Source organism: Phasianus colchicus, chromosome 5 (assembly GCF_987193195.1).
Source record: "Phasianus colchicus chromosome 5, bPhaCol1.hap1.1, whole genome shotgun sequence".
NCBI lineage: Eukaryota > Metazoa > Chordata > Aves > Galliformes > Phasianidae > Phasianus > Phasianus colchicus.
In genome coordinates this window covers 28,928,454-28,948,754 of record NC_143440.1, presented here as the reverse complement: position 1 = coordinate 28,948,754, position 20,301 = coordinate 28,928,454, and the positions used below count along the sequence as shown (strand labels likewise).

At 44.5% G+C, this 20,301-nt stretch overlaps 1 protein-coding gene across 7 annotated transcripts in view; it reads left to right on the top strand.

The window, feature by feature from the left end:
• Window positions 1–19,985, top strand: part of SUSD6 (sushi domain containing 6) — a 78,043-nt gene extending 58,058 nt beyond the window's left edge. For all 7 annotated transcript variants that reach the window (XM_090141131.1, XM_031593648.2, XM_031593650.2 and 4 more), the window contains exons 5-8: window positions 7,519–7,716; window positions 10,658–10,796; window positions 12,289–12,710; window positions 14,367–19,985. In XM_090141131.1, coding sequence (XP_089997257.1) covers window positions 7,519–7,716; window positions 10,658–10,796; window positions 12,289–12,710; window positions 14,367–14,392 — 785 coding nt within the window. In that variant the 3' untranslated portion in view covers window positions 14,393–19,985. The remainder of the gene's footprint in view (window positions 1–7,518; window positions 7,717–10,657; window positions 10,797–12,288; window positions 12,711–14,366) is intronic.
• The last annotated feature ends 316 nt before the right edge of the window (window positions 19,986–20,301 follow it).

Genomic DNA, 20,301 nt, shown 5'->3' with positions numbered 1-20,301 from the left:
AACATGACTGGATGGATACCAGAAGGTATTTAGCACTCAGAAATGGAGCTGTTCTCTGACTAGCTGGAGTGTGTGGGTGGAGGTGACTGGTTTTTGCATTTACCACTTCATAAACACACCCCCTTGTCATTGCTTTCTCAACAAGAAGGAAGATGCAGCAGTGTGATCAAAGCCTATCTAGGTGCTTCTCTGCAAACCAGCTGTCTGGGACATGGTTTTGCTTTGGCATAATATGGTGTTTATTGACATAGCTAGCTGTAAAAAAGGTATGAACTGATGCAGGCTTGCTTCTTGCTAAAATTAAGCTGATTCTTTAAGAAGAGGGTTCTGTAAGTTTTTTCTGCTGTTTATAGGCTAGTTTTTGTGCTTTAAGTTCATCACATTGTTAGGTATAGGTCTGCCCTACCATAGTGATGTGAGAAGGTATGAAACAATCACTTATCCAGGAGAAGGGAAAAAACTTAAATTTTAAAAACCAACAGGTTTTGACTTGCATGAGAACTTGCAGTTTGTTCTGTTAGGTATCAGCTGAGGCACTGCAGTCTGTCTGCAGGCTCTGGGAGGCTGGTCTGTTGCCTTTGTTATTGCTCAAGAAGCTGCTAAGTGAGCTTGGCAACTCTGGCTGGTTACCCTACTGCTGTGGCTAAGGACAGCAGTGACACTATTATCTGGTTGGATCACATTCATGCTTCTCTGAATACCAGTGACAGAGTTTGGGAATGCATCCAATAAATAAAGAGATCCAGGAACAGGCAAAGGGTGGGTTAAATTGTTTCCTTATTGGCTTACCAAACAACCAGGAGATTAGTGCAGAGGTCAGGTAGTGCCCTGCTGGTGATAATTGAAACTCTGAAAAGAGAGAAAACAATGTCTCTTCTACAAATAGCAAATACAGCCAGAGCTCTTGCTAGCAAATTCATTCAGTGGCTTCCTAAGGCGAAACTAATGTTTGGTGCCAGTCCTGAGTAGGATCCATGGGCAGCACTGTGAATTACCAGACCCTCCACAAGCCAAAGCCAGCACTACTGCTGCTCTCTGACTTGCACTCCCCGCCCTCCATCTAGATGGCTGCATCAGGCTGTCACATTTGTATTGTAAAAAAAAAAAAAAAAAATTCTGTAAAAAAAAAAAAAAAAAAAAAAAAGGCAGCTTGTGGATGAACTTAAATAATCATTGTAAGAAAAGAAGAAAAGCTATTGCTGCAGGCCAAGTCAGGGCACTAACTGGAGAGAAACAGTGAACGTGGCTCTGTTATTTTCAGTGTGGTGTCACTTAAACTTGAACCTCAGGTCTGAGGTGCTGGAAAAGGGCAGCATCTGCAGAAGGCTTCAGCTGTGTTTCTGACCAACCGTTTAACTGGCAGGACCCAGGTTGAGAGGAGTAGAGGAGGATTACTCTCAAGAGTGCCCTAGAGACTGGGGCTTTTGAAGATCCTTGCCAGAAGCTACAACAGCTTTTGCAGTTCCTTCTGTCTTACTGAAATGATGCAGACACACAAATTATCCAACTTGAAAATCAGAGGCTTCTACAGCAGGGGCAAGTAATTGGATGATATCCCTATCTTGTATTTATTTTGGATGCCTTTCTAGAAGTGTGGTTTCTATAGCTAGTGGAAAGTCCTGCCTGAGAGAATAACGATGGCCGTGTTTCAGAGAACCAGAGGCTCGTGGAGAGGCGCTTCCTGCCGCTGCAGTATTTGCTGTAGCAAATAAGGTAAATAGGCAGAGGCAGAGACTGAGGCCAGGAGGGAAACTCATCTGTGTGACAGGAGATATAAACAGAGACAAAAAGGGAAGGCAATCTTCCTTAAGCTGCTCAATGAAAATCCCACTGTAGGAAAGCCAGTATAGCACAAGAAAGTTAGCATAAGGCTTCTGAGAGAGATAATAGCAGCGTGAAGCAAATCATACAGCCTCTAGTATGGGAACAGTTTTTAACTGGGTGCTTCTGTGTTCTCCTTCACAAAGCTGTTTGTTCACCAGGTTGGACGCTTTAGACGCTGGTATGAAACAATCACAACAGGTTTAGCCAGACTGTCCAGGGGAGTATGCATCTTGTTAGACCAGGAGAGTGGTTTTGTCCGTAGGATGTTTTTCCTCTGAGTCTTGATAACATCAATTAAATGGAGTAAATCTTGAAAATGAGGAAAAAGAAGAACAGCTTAGCATCTCCTGGTCTACCTATGGAAGGCCAGGAGATGCTGACAGATCTGAGCTGGGCACTTGTTAAAGGAGCCTGCTGAGGAGTTGTCTTCTACCCTGGCAGTGGGGTTTCTTTTTGCTTGGTATCAAGGGGGTAGAGAACTGCAGCATATGAATCTGAAGGCTGAGCAGCAATCCCAGCCACCTCTCTTAAGAAAAGGACTAACTTCCTGCTGGAGACTGCAGAAGTCACATAATTTTCCCTCATGCTGTTTCCAAAATGCTTCTCAATGGATTGGTCAGCATTCTAAGATGCTGCTGTGAGGATTGTCAAACATGCTGGAACAAACATGTAGTCTGTGACAAGCTGACATGAGGCCCAGTTCCTCTTCAAGTTATTGGAATTTGGACTGGATGTAATATGAGCAGTAACTTTGATTTGTCAAAACTATTCCTGTCCTACCCTCGGTGATTTTTATGCTTTGCTGTGGAGAATAATAATAAATTTTACTATGTTCAGTGCATAACATCCCTTTGTTGAGCAATGTTTTCCCAATCTGTCCACCCACGTAAGGTGAGCAATGCAGTGGTTTGTTATCGCTTAGTTACAAACCCAGTTACGCACTCCAGCTGATGATGATTAGTATTTGTCGTCTTGCAAGAATGTATTGCATTGAGGAGGGTTTGGTTTTCATCATCTCTGCGGGGTCAGACTACTCAGCAAAGGAGGTGAGTGGCTGAAATACAATTTGAGAGTTTGGTGCAGAAAGAGATGTAAGACCCCTGCTAGGGCCTAAGAGATGATGCTTATAAAAAGAAACAAAAAGAGTGCAAAGAACCACCAGCTTGGGCTAAAACAGCTGTGGTGAGATGCCTTTATTAACGCTGCCATAGCATACCAAGTCTGCGCTAAGCAGGTCAGTACTGTGCAGCCATCTTACATCCGTGGTAATAGTCTGGTCATATTTAAGTATATTTTAATTTTATATTGTATGTGTAAGTGGACTGTATTGTGCTTGTTCCTTGACACGATAGTCTGATCATGCGTGGGTTTGGGAAATCTGCTCATCTCTGAATTCTGCTCAGAGAGATCAAGGCTCAGCTGTGCCTCTTCTGTGTTTTGAATACATTACCCCCCCACTCCGTCATCCCATAAAGTTATTTTCTTGCATCTGTGGTATTGTCTGTGCTTGGTTCTGTGTAGCTTTTAAGTTGTTAGAAGCACTTTGAAGCGCTGTCTCTGGTCAGAGGCTCAGGATTATGGCTCAGCTTCAGCGCAGCCAAGCTGTGGAAGATCCACTTCGTTCTTTGGTGATTGGGTTAATCAGTTTGGCCTTCTGACGTCTGGCCATATTCCAACCCATCACAGCTGCCTGCAGGTCTGGTCTAAGAGGAAGCAAGTGGGTATTGTTGAAGCCATGAGTGAGGAAGCCTGTGAAGGTACCAGTGCAATGACACTGCTTGTAGCTACAGCAGAAAAGCAGTTCCTTGTAGTGCAAAACAACGCTGCTTGTTGCCAAGTTGCTCACTGTTATCCAAAGAATATATATGCAGTTAATGCTCATTTCAAGGAGGATGGTATTTTCTCATGTGATGTAGACACAGAAGTGGTGCTTACCATTTGATTTGATAGGAGGCTGGATGGAGGTTCGTACTGGCATAGTATTTTTTTATTTACGTATTGAAATCTTGTCTTGCATTTTCGTGGGCAATATATTAAATACCTAATATTTTGGAATGGCATCTGCAGAAACTTAGTACGTAATTTTATTTCTGTCCATCAATCTGGAAGTGACAGTTGCTTTATCTCTGAACAGAGTTCAGTGATGCGGAAAACGTTTAGTCTTTTCACCGGTTATCTCCTGCCTGCTTTCCAGCCCTGTGTGTTGGCAGAGAACCAGCTCTCAGGAGAGGTCAAACGTCAGTACCTCTTAGAAACTGAGCCTCGGGGAGTAGAGCTCTCCCTTCTTTGTGCAAAAGACTGTGATGCTCAAAACCACTGTCCCCTTGCATCCTCGGATCATGACAGATGATGGTGCTGAGACAATTGCAAGCCTGGGATGTCAAAACCCCCTAAGAAGTTGATAACTTCTTAACTTGTCTCTGTTTTTCCTCGGTGCCTGGCACATGTGTTTGTTTCGAGAAGTCTCAAACTCCGGGGTACTTCCAAGAACGCTGTGTTCAGGGAGAGAGATGATGATGCTCCTCTCTGTTTCTTTGTATTTCAAGGAGAAGCTAATGCCATTGAGAATCTAAGCGAGTGTTGTTGGGAAGTGAGTATGTGGTTACAATATCTGTTCTTAAGTGTCCGACTACTTAAGAGGAATTTTTGTCATCTTTTCGGAAGCTTCAATGTATCCACCGTGTGCCACCTGCCTTTGAAAACTTGCAAAGAGTGTATCTGCCTTCGCTGGTTTTGCAGTATCCTTTGAAATCTGTCCTGCCCCAGCTGGGGCTGAAATACTGAAAAATTCTCTTCCGTTGTTTGGTTGGTGTGGCTCAGAAAGCATTGGGCAGTGTGCCAAAGTAACGTTTGCTTGAGGCTGGGCAGCAGCATGCAGACCTCACCGAAGGTTGAAAGCACGCAGCCTGGCTGGGAATGGGAGCTGGTAGAAGGACTGGGGCAGCTTCCCTGCTCCCAGACCTTGCGCTGCTCCTTCACAGCATGGCCCCGCTCCAGGCTGCTGATAGAGAGCTCTTCCCTTCTGCCTGTGTCATCCATCCATGTGTGTGGCCAGGAGAGGCCTGTTCAGAGTGAAGGTGTCTTTTTTGAAGTGTATGTGGTGTTCTTTGTGTCAAGTGCCCTCAGGGAGAGGTAGGAGGAAAAGGGGGGTGACTGATTCTGAAGCACTCATGGATGAGGACAGCTGTAGGTCAAGGGGCTGAGCACATAAAGAGTAGCTGCCCTTTCCTTTGCTGCTGAGCAGCCTGTGGAGGTGGTGGGGAGCAGATCTGTCTGCAGTGGCATAGCTGCAGATCTGGTCCTAAAGCACCTGCACAAGGAAGCCAAATTAGGGCCCCATGGGATTGCTTATGCCATGGTATTTGCAGGTCTTTGAGAGTTTCACTACGATGTATGTGAGTGCCTTTTTGGTTGCTAGCTGACTTTTGAAGATAACTCAGCACACATGGGTGACAGAAGGAGCTCTGGCTGCAACTGGAGAGCGGAGACCACGTGAATGCTGCTGAGAAATAGCAAGCTTCCTTTGCTGGGTTGGGCTGAGCTGGTCACTCCTCAGCCCTCTGAACAGCAGCTCTCTGGATCTACCAACTTAAGATTTGATTTTAGTGTCCTCAACAGAGCGTATTGTTCTGCGTGACCCTCTACAGCACCCAAAGGGACAAACTTCCTGCAGGAACTGTGCTAGCCATGTCTCCATATCTCATCTGACTAATGAAGGCCTTAAAGCAGAGGAGCCAGCAGCCCATTGGGCTCTTCCGGAAATGAGAAACTTGTGTGCATGTGTGGGAAAGTTCCTGCTGGAGCGAGGCAGCATGGCAAGGGGCTCAGATGGCCCCTAAGCAATTCCAGATGCCTCCTGTGGCATCAGAGATGTGGGGAAACTGTCCCTGCTGCTGTGGCAATGGAAATTTTTCCCACAGTTCTCTGTCATTGCTTGGAGAGGTACTTGCTGTATGGTTGAGAATATTTCTAGTGCTCAAATGAGTCCTTGTAATTTAGCAGGAAGTGCCTCTGTCCTGTAGAAGTGCTTTGATGTGAAATGTGTGGTGAGTCTGTCACTTGGCTGTGTTGGATGGGCTTTCAGTGAAAGCACGTTTTAGCTGTGTAAGGCAAAGGGTTAAAACCTTGGTTACAACATTGGAAATGGTCACAGAAAAGAAAATAAACTTAGAAGCTGCAAGTCAGTGCTCAGGAGGGACAGGACAGTGGCTTCTCTGAAGCTTATTTAAGAATAAATCTCCTCGAGAACAAAGTCTTATTGAAAGGCTGTTTCTTAGACCCCTGTTAACCTTTTCTCTCAAAAAGTAAATTGAATTGCAGTTATAAAGCTGGCAGAACTCATACCACAGGGCTTTTGGCTTCACTCAGCACTTCATCTTGGGTTTTACTGGCATTTACAAGGCATTGCCTATGTTGCGTCCACACATGTGATTAGGTTCAAGGGTCACTTACACTGCAGCAGTGTAGCAGATTTTTCTGTAGTGGAACGTACCTCCAAAGTTTGTTTTCTCAGTCTTCTTAGGCCCTGCACAAAACCCAGTTAACTGAAGCTTGCCCAGTTGGTTTCTCACACGCAAGGATTAGAGGCAAGCCTGGATAACTGCACTGTGGTACAACAGAGTTGGTGGGTTGCTTGGTTCTCCACGCCCCAAAATACATCTGGAGGAGTGTTTCATGTATTTTCTTTTGGGAAGCTTGAGAAGTTGATCCGATTTTACAGATTTCTCCCTTATAGTCAGGTGGGTGTGTGGCATGAAGGCATATTAAGGCTGTTCTGCAATCATCAAAAGCTGCCGAAGGAGGTGAAATTCTGAGAAGCACAAACCTCCTGTTTCTAGTGCAGTTTCCTCATTTGTAGTTTGTTTTTGTTTGAATAGCTATTGAAAATTCTATGGGAAACTTTCTCACACAAGGAGGTGAAATTCTGAGAAGCACAAACCTCCTGTTTCTAGTGCAGTTTCCTCATTTGTAGTTTGTTTTTGTTTGAATAGCTATTGAAAATTCTATGGGAAACTTTCTCACACTTAGTATGTCTGTATCTATTAGGATAGGGGAGAAACAAAGAGAAATGCAAAGTGCTTTCAGCCCTGCAGACTTCATGTAGATTAAAAATATCTTTGTAACTAATTGTTTTTTTTAAAATAGGCTAGAAAATGTGATTCTACTGCAGGACAGTATGTAAAATCAGGGATTTTAACTTCTGGGTCAGCTCTGTACCTTGACACTGTACCGGTAGTACAACAAGGTCTTTGCATTCCTCATTCATTTCAGAAGATTTTGCCCTTCTTCCTTATGGCTTGGAAGGCTAATCAGAGATCCTGGCTGTTTGCTTCAACCCCCACTCACTCCTGAAACGGGTGTGGGGAAAGGGTAACATCAAGGATTTTCTGGGCCTCTTATGCAGAATCCCTGTTGTAACAAGCTTAAATGTCACTGTATGAAAATATCATCCGTTTGTTGCCTGCCATCTAGATTGTATGGCTGGGATAATAAGCTATACTTAGCAGTCACAAAAGACACATCAGAGGTGGAACTAAGCAGTGTCTTTTGCTATTGTGTGACAATCTTTCTTCTTGCTTTTAGTAGTTTCTTCTTAATTTAGCGAGTGTTTTTAGGTGGAAGTTAATCTATGGGCAATATGCAGCAGACATCTTCCTCTGAGATAACTACTACAATGCTTTCTCTCTTTTCCAGATTGTCCCCAGCCACCACAACCCGAGAATGGCGGCTACAAATGCCACCCTAGTCCCTGCAATGACCCTCTGACTTCAGGCAGTGTCATAGAGTATCTGTGTGTTGAAGGCTACATGCTGAAAGGAGACTATAAATACTTGACTTGTAAGAATGGAGAGTGGAACCCTGCCATGGAAGTTAGCTGCAGACTCAGCCCGGGTGAGTACTCATTTTATTCAGTGGGACATTCAGAATTACACTGGCCTTTACACTGGCTTTTCAGATTCACTTTAGACAGTGTTGTGCTGAAGCAACCCATACTGCTCCAGCAATTTTATAAATGCAGCTCACAATCATAGCTCTTTATCAGAAATGCCTCTTGTGTAGCTCCCATTAGATGCTAACTCTGGAGTCCTTCCTGCAAAGAGAAAGCCTATGGAAAGTAGTATAAAACCAGTAACTTGTTTCTTATGTGGACTCTTACTTTGACAGCTCTCATCCCAGAACAGGCGAGGTCTTGAAACTGAAGCATTTTCCCTGATATCCATTTTTTGTTCCTGATGGGTTTGACAGTGCATCTTCCTCAGTGGTGTACCCTTCTGTCCACTTGTATATGCATGTCAGTACACAGACCTGATCTCCTCCTTTGCAGATTAACTAACTATTGGCCTCCTGTGGCAGAGAGCTTCGTGGTGCTACTTTACACTGTACTGGCAGGAAAGGACATTGCTGACAAATGGTGTCTGCTTCTCTCCAAATGGATGTGGGCACTTTCTGTTTTATGGGCTTTTACCAGCTGAATGGGATTTCCTTCATGAAAGCATAAAGGTGGAAGGATTTGCAGGAAAATTCGTTGTGCAGCTCTGATCTGCCATCTGCTTTTCTGGATTTAAAGCATAGATACTGGATAAAGAGAAAATCCTTCTGCTCTTCAAGTATGGCCCACTGTTAGAATTTTACTGCTCAGTCATCCAGAGTCAGCAAGATGCGTGCAGTCTGAGGTTATATTTTGTAATCCACAAAGCAGAATGTGTTAGCTTAATCAGACATAGATACAGAAGCATGTTCAAGGCCCTTTTGGCGCTAGCTAAATATCTGTAAACTCTAGAACATCCTGTCCTGTCCCAAACACACTATCAATATCTGTCATGGCCACTCCAACAGCTCTTCCTGTGGCGTATAAGAAAGTGGGACTGGAAGTTCACCTGGCAGCAACTGGATCCTGAAGAGGCTTTCCAGATTCAGCACAAGCTTCCTTTCTATGGCGATCCCCTTTCCCCTTGCTGCACCCAGGCGGCAGAAGAAAGCTTTGCAAGTGGAACTCTGGTGTTACTGCACAATGGCGCTTGGTTTACTTCAGGGCTAAAGGAATTGTATTGTGATGAGATGCAGTCCTTCAGATTTCTTTAACATCCTGTAGGTGTGGTGGCCTTAAAATATATGGGGTTTCAAAAGCCTGGCTGAGTGATAAAGCTATTGCTTTCAGACTACAAGCTTTGAAACAATTGCTCAGTCAGTTGAGTTTTAACAAACAGGAGTCTTCCACAAAACAAAAAGGAGGGAGACTGTAGAAAGAAAATGGGTAGGTCTTAAGATGATGGATGATAGGTAACATCTCTCTTGTTGCATACAAATGAACAATACAAATGCAACAAATGAAATCCCTGGCAATTATCAGATATTTTCTGTAGTTCTGAGCCTGTCAGCCTCGCAGCCTTTTGGCAGCTTCTTGTGAGCATCCTGTTGGAATCTGAGGTGGTGGATGTGCTGAAATGTACCCTGCGTGGTGAGCAGTCTTGCAGACTTGTATATCAGTTCTGAATGTAGAGCACTCCTGTTTGCCTAACTTCTTCCCTGTCAGTGTATTTGTAGTGCCCTGAATAATCTTGAAAATGGAAATACTTACTCAGTCTTGTTTACCGGAAGGAAAATGTAGTAGGTGCAGCTTTGACTCGGGGACACTTTAAGCTATTTTTGAACTTGTTTCCAGAAAATTTTCAGAACAATTGAACCGATAAGTTTAGTCCAAAAAGAAGATAAAATGCTAATAGTCTTTCCAAATTACCTGTTTTGGGTATACCATTCAGGCTTTATGCAGGATGTGGCTTAAAAACAATGGTCCTCCAGCTTTTTTCTTCTGTTTGTGTGCTCTTTCCTCTTTATATGGTAATTATTCTGCAGTTTGTCAACTGTTCCCCAGAGAATATGATAAGTGTAGCAAAAAGAAATTGTGGAATTGCATAGGTAGGAATTTCCTGAAATGGACAGTAATGTTTGCTGATGGGGTGCTGAGGTGTGTAGAGATCTACCAAAGACATAAATTAAGGACAGAGACAGCACGTGTACAGGCAATTATGCACTCTAAGGAGGTGAAAGAACTAGCGTGACATTCTAGGCATGACATGCAGTGCTCAGCTATGCCAGCTCCAGGCCCTTCTCTGCCAACTCCTAATATATTTGTGCCTTGCAATGGACCTTTAAAAGTCAAAATGTTTCTTGTACAGTCACGCAGCACAGATGAGGAAAGGGCAAAGGGGGATAATGTGGACAGAGTATTTGTATCTTAATACTGAAAATTCAGTGTCTTAAAGCAACAGCTCCCTTCCTTCTCCATTTCCTGCAGTATGTGTTTGTGTGAGAAAGAAATGGAATACTTCTGCATCTTAAATAATAGCAGGCCAGGTGACTTCCACTCCCTTCCTTTGGGAAACTGTTCAGTTAGTCAAGAAAATCCATTATTTGGAACTTTAGAATATCCTGCTTTTTGTGCTAGACAATTGCTGACCTTGGTGGTGACATCAGGACATTTTTTTTGTTTAGCTGTTACTCAATCAGGTGTAAATATAACATGACCCTTACCACCACTCCCCCGCTGTGTCTATGTGACTAGCTTGCATCCTTTTTCTGTGTGTGCCATTTGTTTTTCCAAAGTACCCTTATAAGTGCATGTTTTGTTTCATGTTTCCTTTACAGCTGATAGAGAGGGATCAGTTTAAACTCTGAAGGATGTAACTGCTCTGCCTTGACTTTACCAGAAACTTGTGCTCTTCACCTTTGCACCAAAGTATAACTCTGGAAAGAAGGCAACGTGAATGTTACTCGTTTCCTACAGTGGTAATTTAAGAGAGTGAATCATTTTGTGTTCCTCTTGATTTTGCAGAAAAGGACTCCCCGCCAACGATTGGAGTACCCACGCTATCCATAGTAGCCTCCACAGCGAGCTCTGTCGCTCTGATTCTTCTCTTAGTTGTGCTGTTTGTTTTGTTGCAGCCAAAGCTGAAGTCGTTCCATCACAGCAGGTAAGTGTAGCTGGGGCTTAGACAGGCTCCAAGGTGTCCTGTTTCTCTGCAGCAGAAACTCAACAAGAGGATTGGTCTGGGCCTTCATTTTACTTCCCTACTTCTCTACTTCTGCCCTGTGAGTCAGGGCAATTCCCATGAGAGGCTATTTTCAGTCAGAAACTTCAGGTAGAGTAGAACCTACATGTGGATTACAAAGGGCAGGTTGGTGACAAGGACTGGCAACAGTATAGTCTAATTTCCAGGAAAGAAGAGGCAGGGTTCCTGTGTCATATCTAAGCTACTGTGTTCTGATAGACTGTAGATCTACATGACTGACTACTTTTAGCCTGCTGCAGTGAGCTACCTGTGTAGGCAGAGGGCTGTCTGGGTTTCACAGCCTGGCCTCATTGCCTCCCTTCTGTTTTCCCAGAAATAAGGTGCCTGTGTATGAACGTTCTGCCCCACACTGCTGTATTCCTCACTTCACTGGCACCTCTGCCCCATGATCCTCCAGCAGCAGTCTGAAACGCTGGCCAGCAATACCCATCTGCACTCACTTTTCTATCGTGCTATCTAATTAGTGGTTTCTTTGCCCTTTTTTTGTAGCCTTAACTGTTAAAAGTTATAAATCCTACTATTGATCAATCTCCTGCCTCTTCTAGCCATGGGTAATTACTGAAGTAGGTGTCTGGGTATATATGCATCTCCCCAAGTCTGTCTATGGTCCTGAATCCTGCCAGTATTGCTGATGATGTACATGTGCAAATATGCCATGGTTGCTTGCACAGGGAGGAGAGCCCTTCTGGCCTAGGTCTGTGGATGAGAGAAGGGACCCAACTGTAACACTGCTGCCAGCTGATGTCAAAAGTATCACTGTGGAGTCCTTTTTCAGAACAAATGAATAATATTTCATAAATAAGAACAGAGATGTGGCTGTCCAGCACTGAGGGAGGTTCAGAGGCCAGGCACAGAAGTTTGTCCTTTTCTGCAGATGTCTAAACCAGTATGGCAAATACAAATTCAGTCTCAGGACTCTGACCCATTGACCTAGGTTTATCCACACTGTAACAATTGAAGAGCTATCTGACCTACCTGTGCTAGACAGTTATCTTACCAACAGCATAGGTAGCAGAACATACAGTGTTTGGTGTTTCAGAGCAGAGCACTATAACAAACTGAAATCAACAGTGGTCAGTTTTCTTTCTGTGGACTGCGACAGCAGAGGCCCTGGGTCATGATCTTTGTCAGATTTAGCTATTGAGGCAGATGAAGTGGGAGACAGTATAACCTTAGTCACTTTGAACTACAGCCCCAATCATGTGTATGGCAGTTCACAGTAGAGCTTCAAAGCCATGCTTGTTTAACTTCAGTAATCCAGCATTCATGTTTGTAGTGAGCATTATAATTTTGTTGTGGTGAAGGTGGGAGGCTACCGGGGTTCTTGGTAATGAAAATATATATAAAATATAAATGCTCAACTTTTCCCCCTTTGTTTTTTTTTTTTTTTGAGGCGAGACCAAGGTGTGTCTGGGGATCAGGTCTCTATCATGGTGGATGGTGTCCAAGTGGCCTTGCCATCTTATGAAGAAGCAGTGTATGGCAGCACAGGGAACTGCATTCCACCCTCGGACTCCCGGGTGCAAATTGTGCTGTCAGAGGGAGCTGGGCAGAACGGAACCAGAGAGATGCAGCAACAGGACCAAGGGGTTCGCAGTAGCCTTGATAGAGAAGATGAAGCCCCCGGACACTCTGGACTGTGTGAAGCTAGTGGTTCTCAGCGTTCTGAAACTGTTCTTGTGCATCAGGCTGCTACCTCTTCCTGGGTAGCTGGGATGGCTAGCAGTAGACCTGTACAGAAAGAACTCCAAGATTCAGAAAGCAGTGACATACAGAGCCTTTTATCACTCACTTCCTCTGAGGAATACACAGATGGTATGTGACTTGGGCAAGGAGCGCTATATGAGACTCTTAAAAGAGTAAGCTGGGGTTCATAGAATCATAGAATGGCCTGGGTTGCAAAGGATCACACTGATCATCTAGTTTCAACCCCCCTGCTATGTGCAGGGTCACCAACCACCAGACCAGGCTGCCCAGGGCCACATCCAGCCTGGCCTTGAATGCCTCCAGGGATGGGGCATCAACAACCTCCTTGGGCAACCTGTTCCAGTGCGTCACCACCCTCTGTGGGTTCTATTTCTCAATCTTGATTCAGCAAGCGATTTGCAGAGAAATGACGACCTCAAGCATCATTGTGCAAAGGCAGTAAAGTAGCTGCATTTACGCAAAACAAGTTGGTGGAAGTGGGAGGGTATGCTTGAAATACAAGACCCTTGTAATGTTTAAGCTTCTTCATTTTTAGATGATCTTAGTAAGCAGCTTATTGTCACAGTACATGTGGTGCTGCAGCCCAGGCATGTGAGAAAACACACAAAAACACAAGGGATGTGTTTGAACTTACAGTACAGAGCAGAGGGGCAAGTCTCTTTAATAGTTAGAGAATCTTGTGTTCTTAACTTCACTGTTCTACCCTGAAGCTGTTACTTTACAATGGCAGAGCTGGTGTGAAGCTGCAGCCTAAGATTGCTTCTGCAGAGACTGTTGTGTCTTCAGACAAAAAAAGATGTAACTGGCTTGTAGATAGCTCAGGGTAGAACTCATTTCTGTGGTGTCAAGCCCTACAGCCTTAGTAATGCCATCCAGAAGCCTTGCAATAAAAACAATTAATGGAGATTTCCACTGGAGGGTGGAAGTGGCAACGTGTATTGAGATGGGAATTAAATCTCCAGTATGTAAACAGTGGAAACCTAAAAGCGGTGCTTTCTTAGAAGAGTCCACAGCATACTTATCACAGTGTGTTACCTCTGCACTGTGTCATGTTCTGTCACTGCCTGGAAACACGTATTGTGCAAGTTATATCAGAAGCCATAACAGGTTGCCCTATACAGAAAACCATAAAGCTTGTGCTTCTGGTTCAAAGATAAGAAAGCTGCAGCTACTGAAGGAGTCAGATAAGGGCAGGTTTTATCTGTGTATCCTCAGCCACCCCAGATGTAGCAAGAAACTACTTGTCTCAGATATGTTGAAAAACTAAGAGTTTGGTGAGGTCATGGGGAAAGAAGAGAAAGAAGTTATTACCCTTCCCTGCACAATACTGAGACTTTAGTGGGAATATTTTTTCTTCTTGTGGAACTTCCAGTTTAAGAGGGAGGTGGGGGAAACTGGACAGGCACTGTTGGAATCCTGCCAAGATAGTTGGGGGCCCAGGAGAGAGCTGGGCTTAATCTGGTGAAACATGAAGTGTAACTTGACAGAGTCAGATTGGGCATTAGGAAAATATTTCCTGCCAGGAGGGCAGTGCGGGGCCTGACATTTGAGATTTTTAAGACTGGAGGTGGTGATGGTCCTGCTTGCAGAGGCAGGTTGGCCCTCCAGAGGTCCCTTCTGCTATGCTACAATGACAAGAAGAGTGCTGTGTTATCACATAATGGAAACGGGACCCTGTCTTGCAAGAGTAGTTTTTCTGGTGTGTGTTGAATGACAAAAGTTTTACTACTTTTTTTTAATTTTATTTCTCTCCCCACCATTCAGATATTCCCTTACTGAAGGAAGCATGAGGCCTGCTGTATGTGTCTAGCCTTCTCGCTCTTGGACTTCTTCCTTCTCCTCTCCCTGTCTTCAGGACAGAAGCACTCTGTGCATCCTTCCCCATCCTCGCGAGCTGTGCCCTGGATACCTCCAAGCAGAGATGCCCTCAGCTGAAGATCCAAAGGATGTCGCCAGGTTGCCTCCTGGATGCACCAGTGGGGTTGGTGCAGTGCTGGCTTCCCCATTCCATATGCATCAGAGACTCAAGGAACGTAGTGGATTTGAGCTCTCTCTCCTTTTCCCCAGCCAGATGTTTGACAGCAGTCTCTGAAGAGCTGCTCTTTTCTTGTGCCTTTTTCCTCCTCACACCGGCTTGTTGCAGCTTGGCAGCCTCTCTAGCCCTTCTGTTGCCCAGAGAGCAGGGGCTGAAACCATTTGCTCTCTGGGTGCAGACAGTTTATATATACATATGTATGTTATATAGGCTCTTCTTCCAGCATCCTCTTTGTAACAGAGCAGGACAAACCACCTCACTGGGACTGACACTGGCCTGGAGAGGGATCCCAAGTGAGGGGCAGCTTGTAATATCTAGGAGCTCCTCAAACGAGATAAGCTGCCTTGCAGCCTAGCTGTGCAATAACAGTTGAGAATTGCTAGAGTACCGAAGGCTGAGAAGTCCAAAACACAGGAAAGCCCTCTGCCCCCTTCTCAGAACACACCTCTGCAAGAGTCCTCTCCTGAAAAATCACTTTTCTGTCCTTCCTTCACTACTGGTGCAGCCCACTTGGTTAATTCTGTGTTTCTGGAGGCTGCAATTGGGACTGTACTGATGATAAAAACCACTCTTTCAGCTTTGGTCTGGTGCCAGAGCATCTGATGTTAGATTGTGGAAGAGTCTTGGGAAATGGCCAGTGGAAAGTGTGCAGAAAGTTCGGAGGCTCTGACTTTCTGTGAATTGGTAGCATTCGTTTTTAGGCATCGGGAATGGAACCAAATTTGTGGCCATGCTCTTCTGAATAAACTGTGTGTCTTACAGAGCTTTTCAAGTGAAGTTGGTTCTGCACTAATGCTTAGGTTCCTTTGGTCAGATCTTCAGGCAGAGATAATGCTTTCAGACGTAATCTGGAAGCAGTTTGTGTGTTTGAAATTGTCAAGAAAAACTTCCCCATTGGTGGTGAATGCTTAGTGCCATTGGCACAGTCCCGAGTTACCTTCCCAGCTGCACTAGGTATTTTGGTACTTGAGCCCTCCATACCACCTAAGAGGCTACTATATAGCAAGTGTCTGCTGTTGTGTCCTGACGGGCTTCCGTGGGCTCGCAGAGAAGGGCTTCTTCATTTTGGCTTGGGGTCAACAGCACTTACAGTGTCTCTTCTAAGTACAACACAGGTGGCCCGTTGCTGCAAGAGAAGGTTGGCTACACTAACCAGAGGATACCACAGCTTAATCCTGAACATAAATTGTGGAGATCACTTTAAGTTCTGGTAACAGGGAAAAGAAAATCCAAAAATATGTATACCTCTGCTCCCTACAGTTACCTACAGCAGGTCAGAATATCCTGGTTGCTGTTAAGACGACTTCATTTTTTGCAGCAGATCAACTTACTTTGGGGTAGGTGAACCAGTCACAGATCTGGGCTGCCTCTTTAGAGGGATGGTCTGGAAACTGGGTTCCATAGAGCTGGTTTTATTAGGAAAAGTTGGCTTCTTAAATGCAGGTATGTTGTCATAACTATCCTGAAGTAGCCAGAGAAGTATGAGAAGTTGCTAAATTTTCATTTGAGTTGAAGGAGCAAAATGCCACAGCCTGATATGTCATGTGGCAATGAACAGGTAAATGGGGGTGTTCTTTGCTGCTTTGCTTTTGTTTTATGATCCTTACTGTCTTCATCCTTGTTGCTCCAAGATCATGCTGTCAGACCAATTAGTAAAAGTGACATAACACCTTAAAAATAAAGTAATATTTGCTGTGGCTTAGCTCTGGTTCCTGGAAATGGGACTTGGCTGCAGTGTCTGGCCCTGCACCTGCTGTTTCTGATTAGCTGCTTAATCCCAGGGCAGCTGGGTCAGTGCGTGCCTGTGGATGGAACAATCATTTTTTCCTCATCCCTGTTCGGAGGGATATTAATAATTTAAGAATGCAGCATTTTCCTTCCCTGTTGCTCATGTTCTCTTTCATTAACACAAGGACTTGATAAATCCAGTTTGGTTGATTTAGGTATTCTTTTGTTCAGCTGAAATGATGAAAATCCCATGTTGTTTTACAGTGGGCTGTTTTGTTTCGTATTCAAGGACTGTCGAGTGATAATGTTTACACATCTCTTATTGAAATTTTGGAAAAACAAGAGTGGAAATGTTTATATTTAGTTTTCAACTCCTACCTTAACAATTAAAATTGTCTCTTTCACTGGTTTTATCAGGGCATGTGGAGAGACTGAGCAACTGCAAGGCTGAGGAGGAGAATATCTGACTTTTCTAAGTCACGTATTTTCTAAGACCTAACCAGCTCAGAGCAGGAGTTGCTCTTAGATTCTTAAGGACCTTCCTGCTCAAACCTGAGCAATCAGGGAATAGAAGTTAGGCGTGTGCTGCCTTCCTGCAAGGAGCAGTCCTTTTGGCTCAGTACCGGTTTGGTGAAAGAACCCCTTAATGAAGCTGGAAGCTGATGCCAAGGCTGACCTTGCCCTGGATGAGTGCCTGCTTAGCTAGCAGAAAGCACGTACTGTGTGGTCCTGCCTCTGCTCTCTGCTGTTATAAAGTAAGCAGCTGCCAGCTTAGGAGAAAAAAAAAAAATCTGTTTGGGTGGGAAGAGAAGGAAGCTGCACAGAAGAGGGAGTGCTTTCATTTTGTTTCACTTACAGAAATTATGGAAAACAGCTTTAGTAATTGGGAAAAATATGCAGAGGTAGGAGGAAAACAAGCAAGCATAGGTCTTGTGATCAGGCTGTAACAGTCAGCCTCTGTTGGGCTGCTTGGGGATGAAGCAGGAGCTCCCAGGATGCTTTATATTTTCATATAAAAGAGGGTAGAATGGTTGGGGGAGGAACCTAAGCAGTGACTTCTTGACAACTTTTTCCAAATGGGAGAGGGATTAAGGACTCATTTCATTTACTGGTCAACGAGTGATTGTTACTTTTTTGTTCTTATTCTGTGGAGGATTGGGAAGGCCTTGGGACAGAGGTTTAGGAAGATGAACTAAACTGAAGTATGCTGTCTTCTCTTCTGCGAGCAAGGGCTGACATGTAAGGGTCCCTCAGCCTGAGCCCTGCTCTTGCAGGGTTTTGGTTGTCTCTAAGAGTATCCCAAGGATTGCTGTCACAGGGAGGTCTCCGTGTGCTGATGGGGTGTGTGGGGGCTCAGCCTGACAAGATGCAGCATAGTGGGTACCTTGCTTTGGTTTCTTTTCCACCTTTTTTCCCACCTACACCTGACAAAAAGAATTCAGAGGGAAGTACGTTTCTTATTTAATGCCCCTGCTGTAATCATCTTACACTGTGTCATTTGTGCTTGGCCCCATGAAATGCAACAACATTAAAATGAATTACAGTGGAAGAATAAAAATAGCACTTTTTACTTTTTTCTTTGGTAGGTTATTTTGGGATCCAATATTTAAAAAATAAAAGGGCAAGTCAGAAATTTAAACTGCTATGTGCAATAGAAAGATGGGGACAATTGCAAGGAGCAGAGCTTTGAAGGAGCAGCAGGCTGGGCTGCTGGAAGTAACCACGTGTTAGTTAAGTGATGTGCAGTGCAGAACTGGGAATGCAGGAAGGGATTGGGGTGGGTGAGGAAGAGCTGTGGCCAATAAGAGAAGTATGCTGCAGGCTAATGATAGCCAATGCCTTCATGACCAGGTTCTAAGGGAGTTGTGCTTTGTCTGGATTTAGCAGGCCTCTAGGCTTGCTGGATAAAAGTATTAATGTACAACTAGTAGGACACTGAGATCTCCTTGCTGACCTTGGAACAGGCTTGCAAAGCCTGGTTTTCATGTTCTGATAGCAGTTGTTCTACAGCATCTGCCTTTTTATTCTCTCCAGATATCAGATTAAATTGATTTCACTTTCTGGTTTCTGTATATAAATGCAATAAACCCCTATCCATTTTCCACATTGACCTCACCCCAGCCTTGGCCTTCAGCCCTTCCTGGGGAGCTGCACGTTGAACTTGTTCTTTGAGAAAACCTTTCTTTGCCGAAGAACTTTATTTGAAAAAATTATTCTCTATGAAATGCTTTGAAACTGCATAGAGGTTTCCTACAGCGGGTTTCATTTTAAGGCATATTTTTATACAGGAGATGAGTCCTCCTCCAGTCCTTCACCCCTTTCCCCTGCCCTCCCAGCCAGTTGGGTGCAGGGTGTTTCCCACACAGGCCCTATGTTCAGCACTGCTTCAGGTAGATTGCTGCAGGTTCCCTACACATCCATGCCCACCAGAGCAGGGTCCTGACGCTTTTACATTTCTTTTCGTAGGCTCTGCTTTTGCTTCCTTCCTGGGGTAGGCACGGACAGAGGCAATGGAGTTGTGCTGGAAAACGTTTCAGTTCTGATTCTCAACTTCACTTTTTTTCCCACTCAAAAAGAACAGAAAGCTAAGTTGCCTAGGAAGCAGCTGTGCTGTGCTGTGGTGGGCGGACTGCTGGTAGCTGCTGGTGCGAATGCAAGGAGAGCTTGGTTGCCTTTGGTGCATTAATCTTTTCTTCTTTTCCTGTATGTGTTGGTTGTTTTTTTAATTCTGAATTGCACCACTATGGAATTATTTGCAGAATGGTACTCCATATGTATGTGGGATTAAAAACAAGACCGTAATTGATGCTGTGCAGGATGTCACTCAATCAGTTCTATTTTGCTTTATTTTATATATATTTTCTGGTATCCTGTACATTGCGGTGGGTGTGAAGATAGTATTTTAATATTTGTACAAAGTTTAATTTAATTGTTCTCTGTATATAACTGCATTTCTAAATTAAAAAAAAAAAAAGTTCTTTTGAAGTGAAGCTATGATCTGTCTGTGTTTCGAACTGCTTGGGCCTCGTGGACTGAAGGTATAGCAGATCAGAGTGAGTGCTGCAGAACTGAAGTGCCATCCATTTGGAGGGTGATGCTGAAGCTTGGGATGCTGAAACAGAGGAGGAGATTACAGAGCTGATGCATCTCTCTGAGGGTGGTATTCCTCAAAGTGACCTTGTTTGGGAACAAAGCCATCCCTTGCTGTGCCTGTGTGTCACAGTGTGAGGAGCTGGGCCAGGCTCCTGCTGTTGTAGTCTGTGTTACCTGAAAGAGAGCCAGCAGTCGCACAGCCAAGATGAAGAGGACATGGCACCAGTATGTGGCTTTCCAGCAGCAGTGGTAGAAATGCAGGAACCCTGAGTGCCTGCATGAGGTGGAGAAGGCAACAGCAACACAGCATGGGGGTTGAATGGCGTGGGACATGGGCTGGGTGAGAGCCTTTTGGGAGGTCCTGAATGGGGACTGAGGTTGGATCTGAACTTGATGCAAGGAGAGAAACTGTAGAGGGATGAATGGACTCCAACTTGAGCTGGAGCTCAAAGCTATGCAGTCCTTTGTTAGTGCGATATTTCGAAGTTCCAAGGTAATACTGCCCCTTGAGGTGACTGTGCAGGTGGGAGCCCCTTGCTTTTAAGTTCAGCTGTCAGCAGTGGGATAGGAAAGGGAGGGAGATGGAGAGACAGGGAGAGATGAGATCATCCTGGTCAGCTTGTTCAAAGCAGAGTCTGAAGGATGCTATAACAGTTTTGTTTACTCGCATGTACATTTTTCTCTGGGGAGGAGCAGGCAGGTTAAACAAGGGAAGAGCTGACATCTGTCTTCTTTCCGTTTCCATTTATTCTTTAAATAATTCCCACACAGTAAACTGATCTTGCTGTGGTTTCATACTGAAACTGGAGCTCTGTGCCCGGCGCCAGCAGTGCCGTGTGGGAG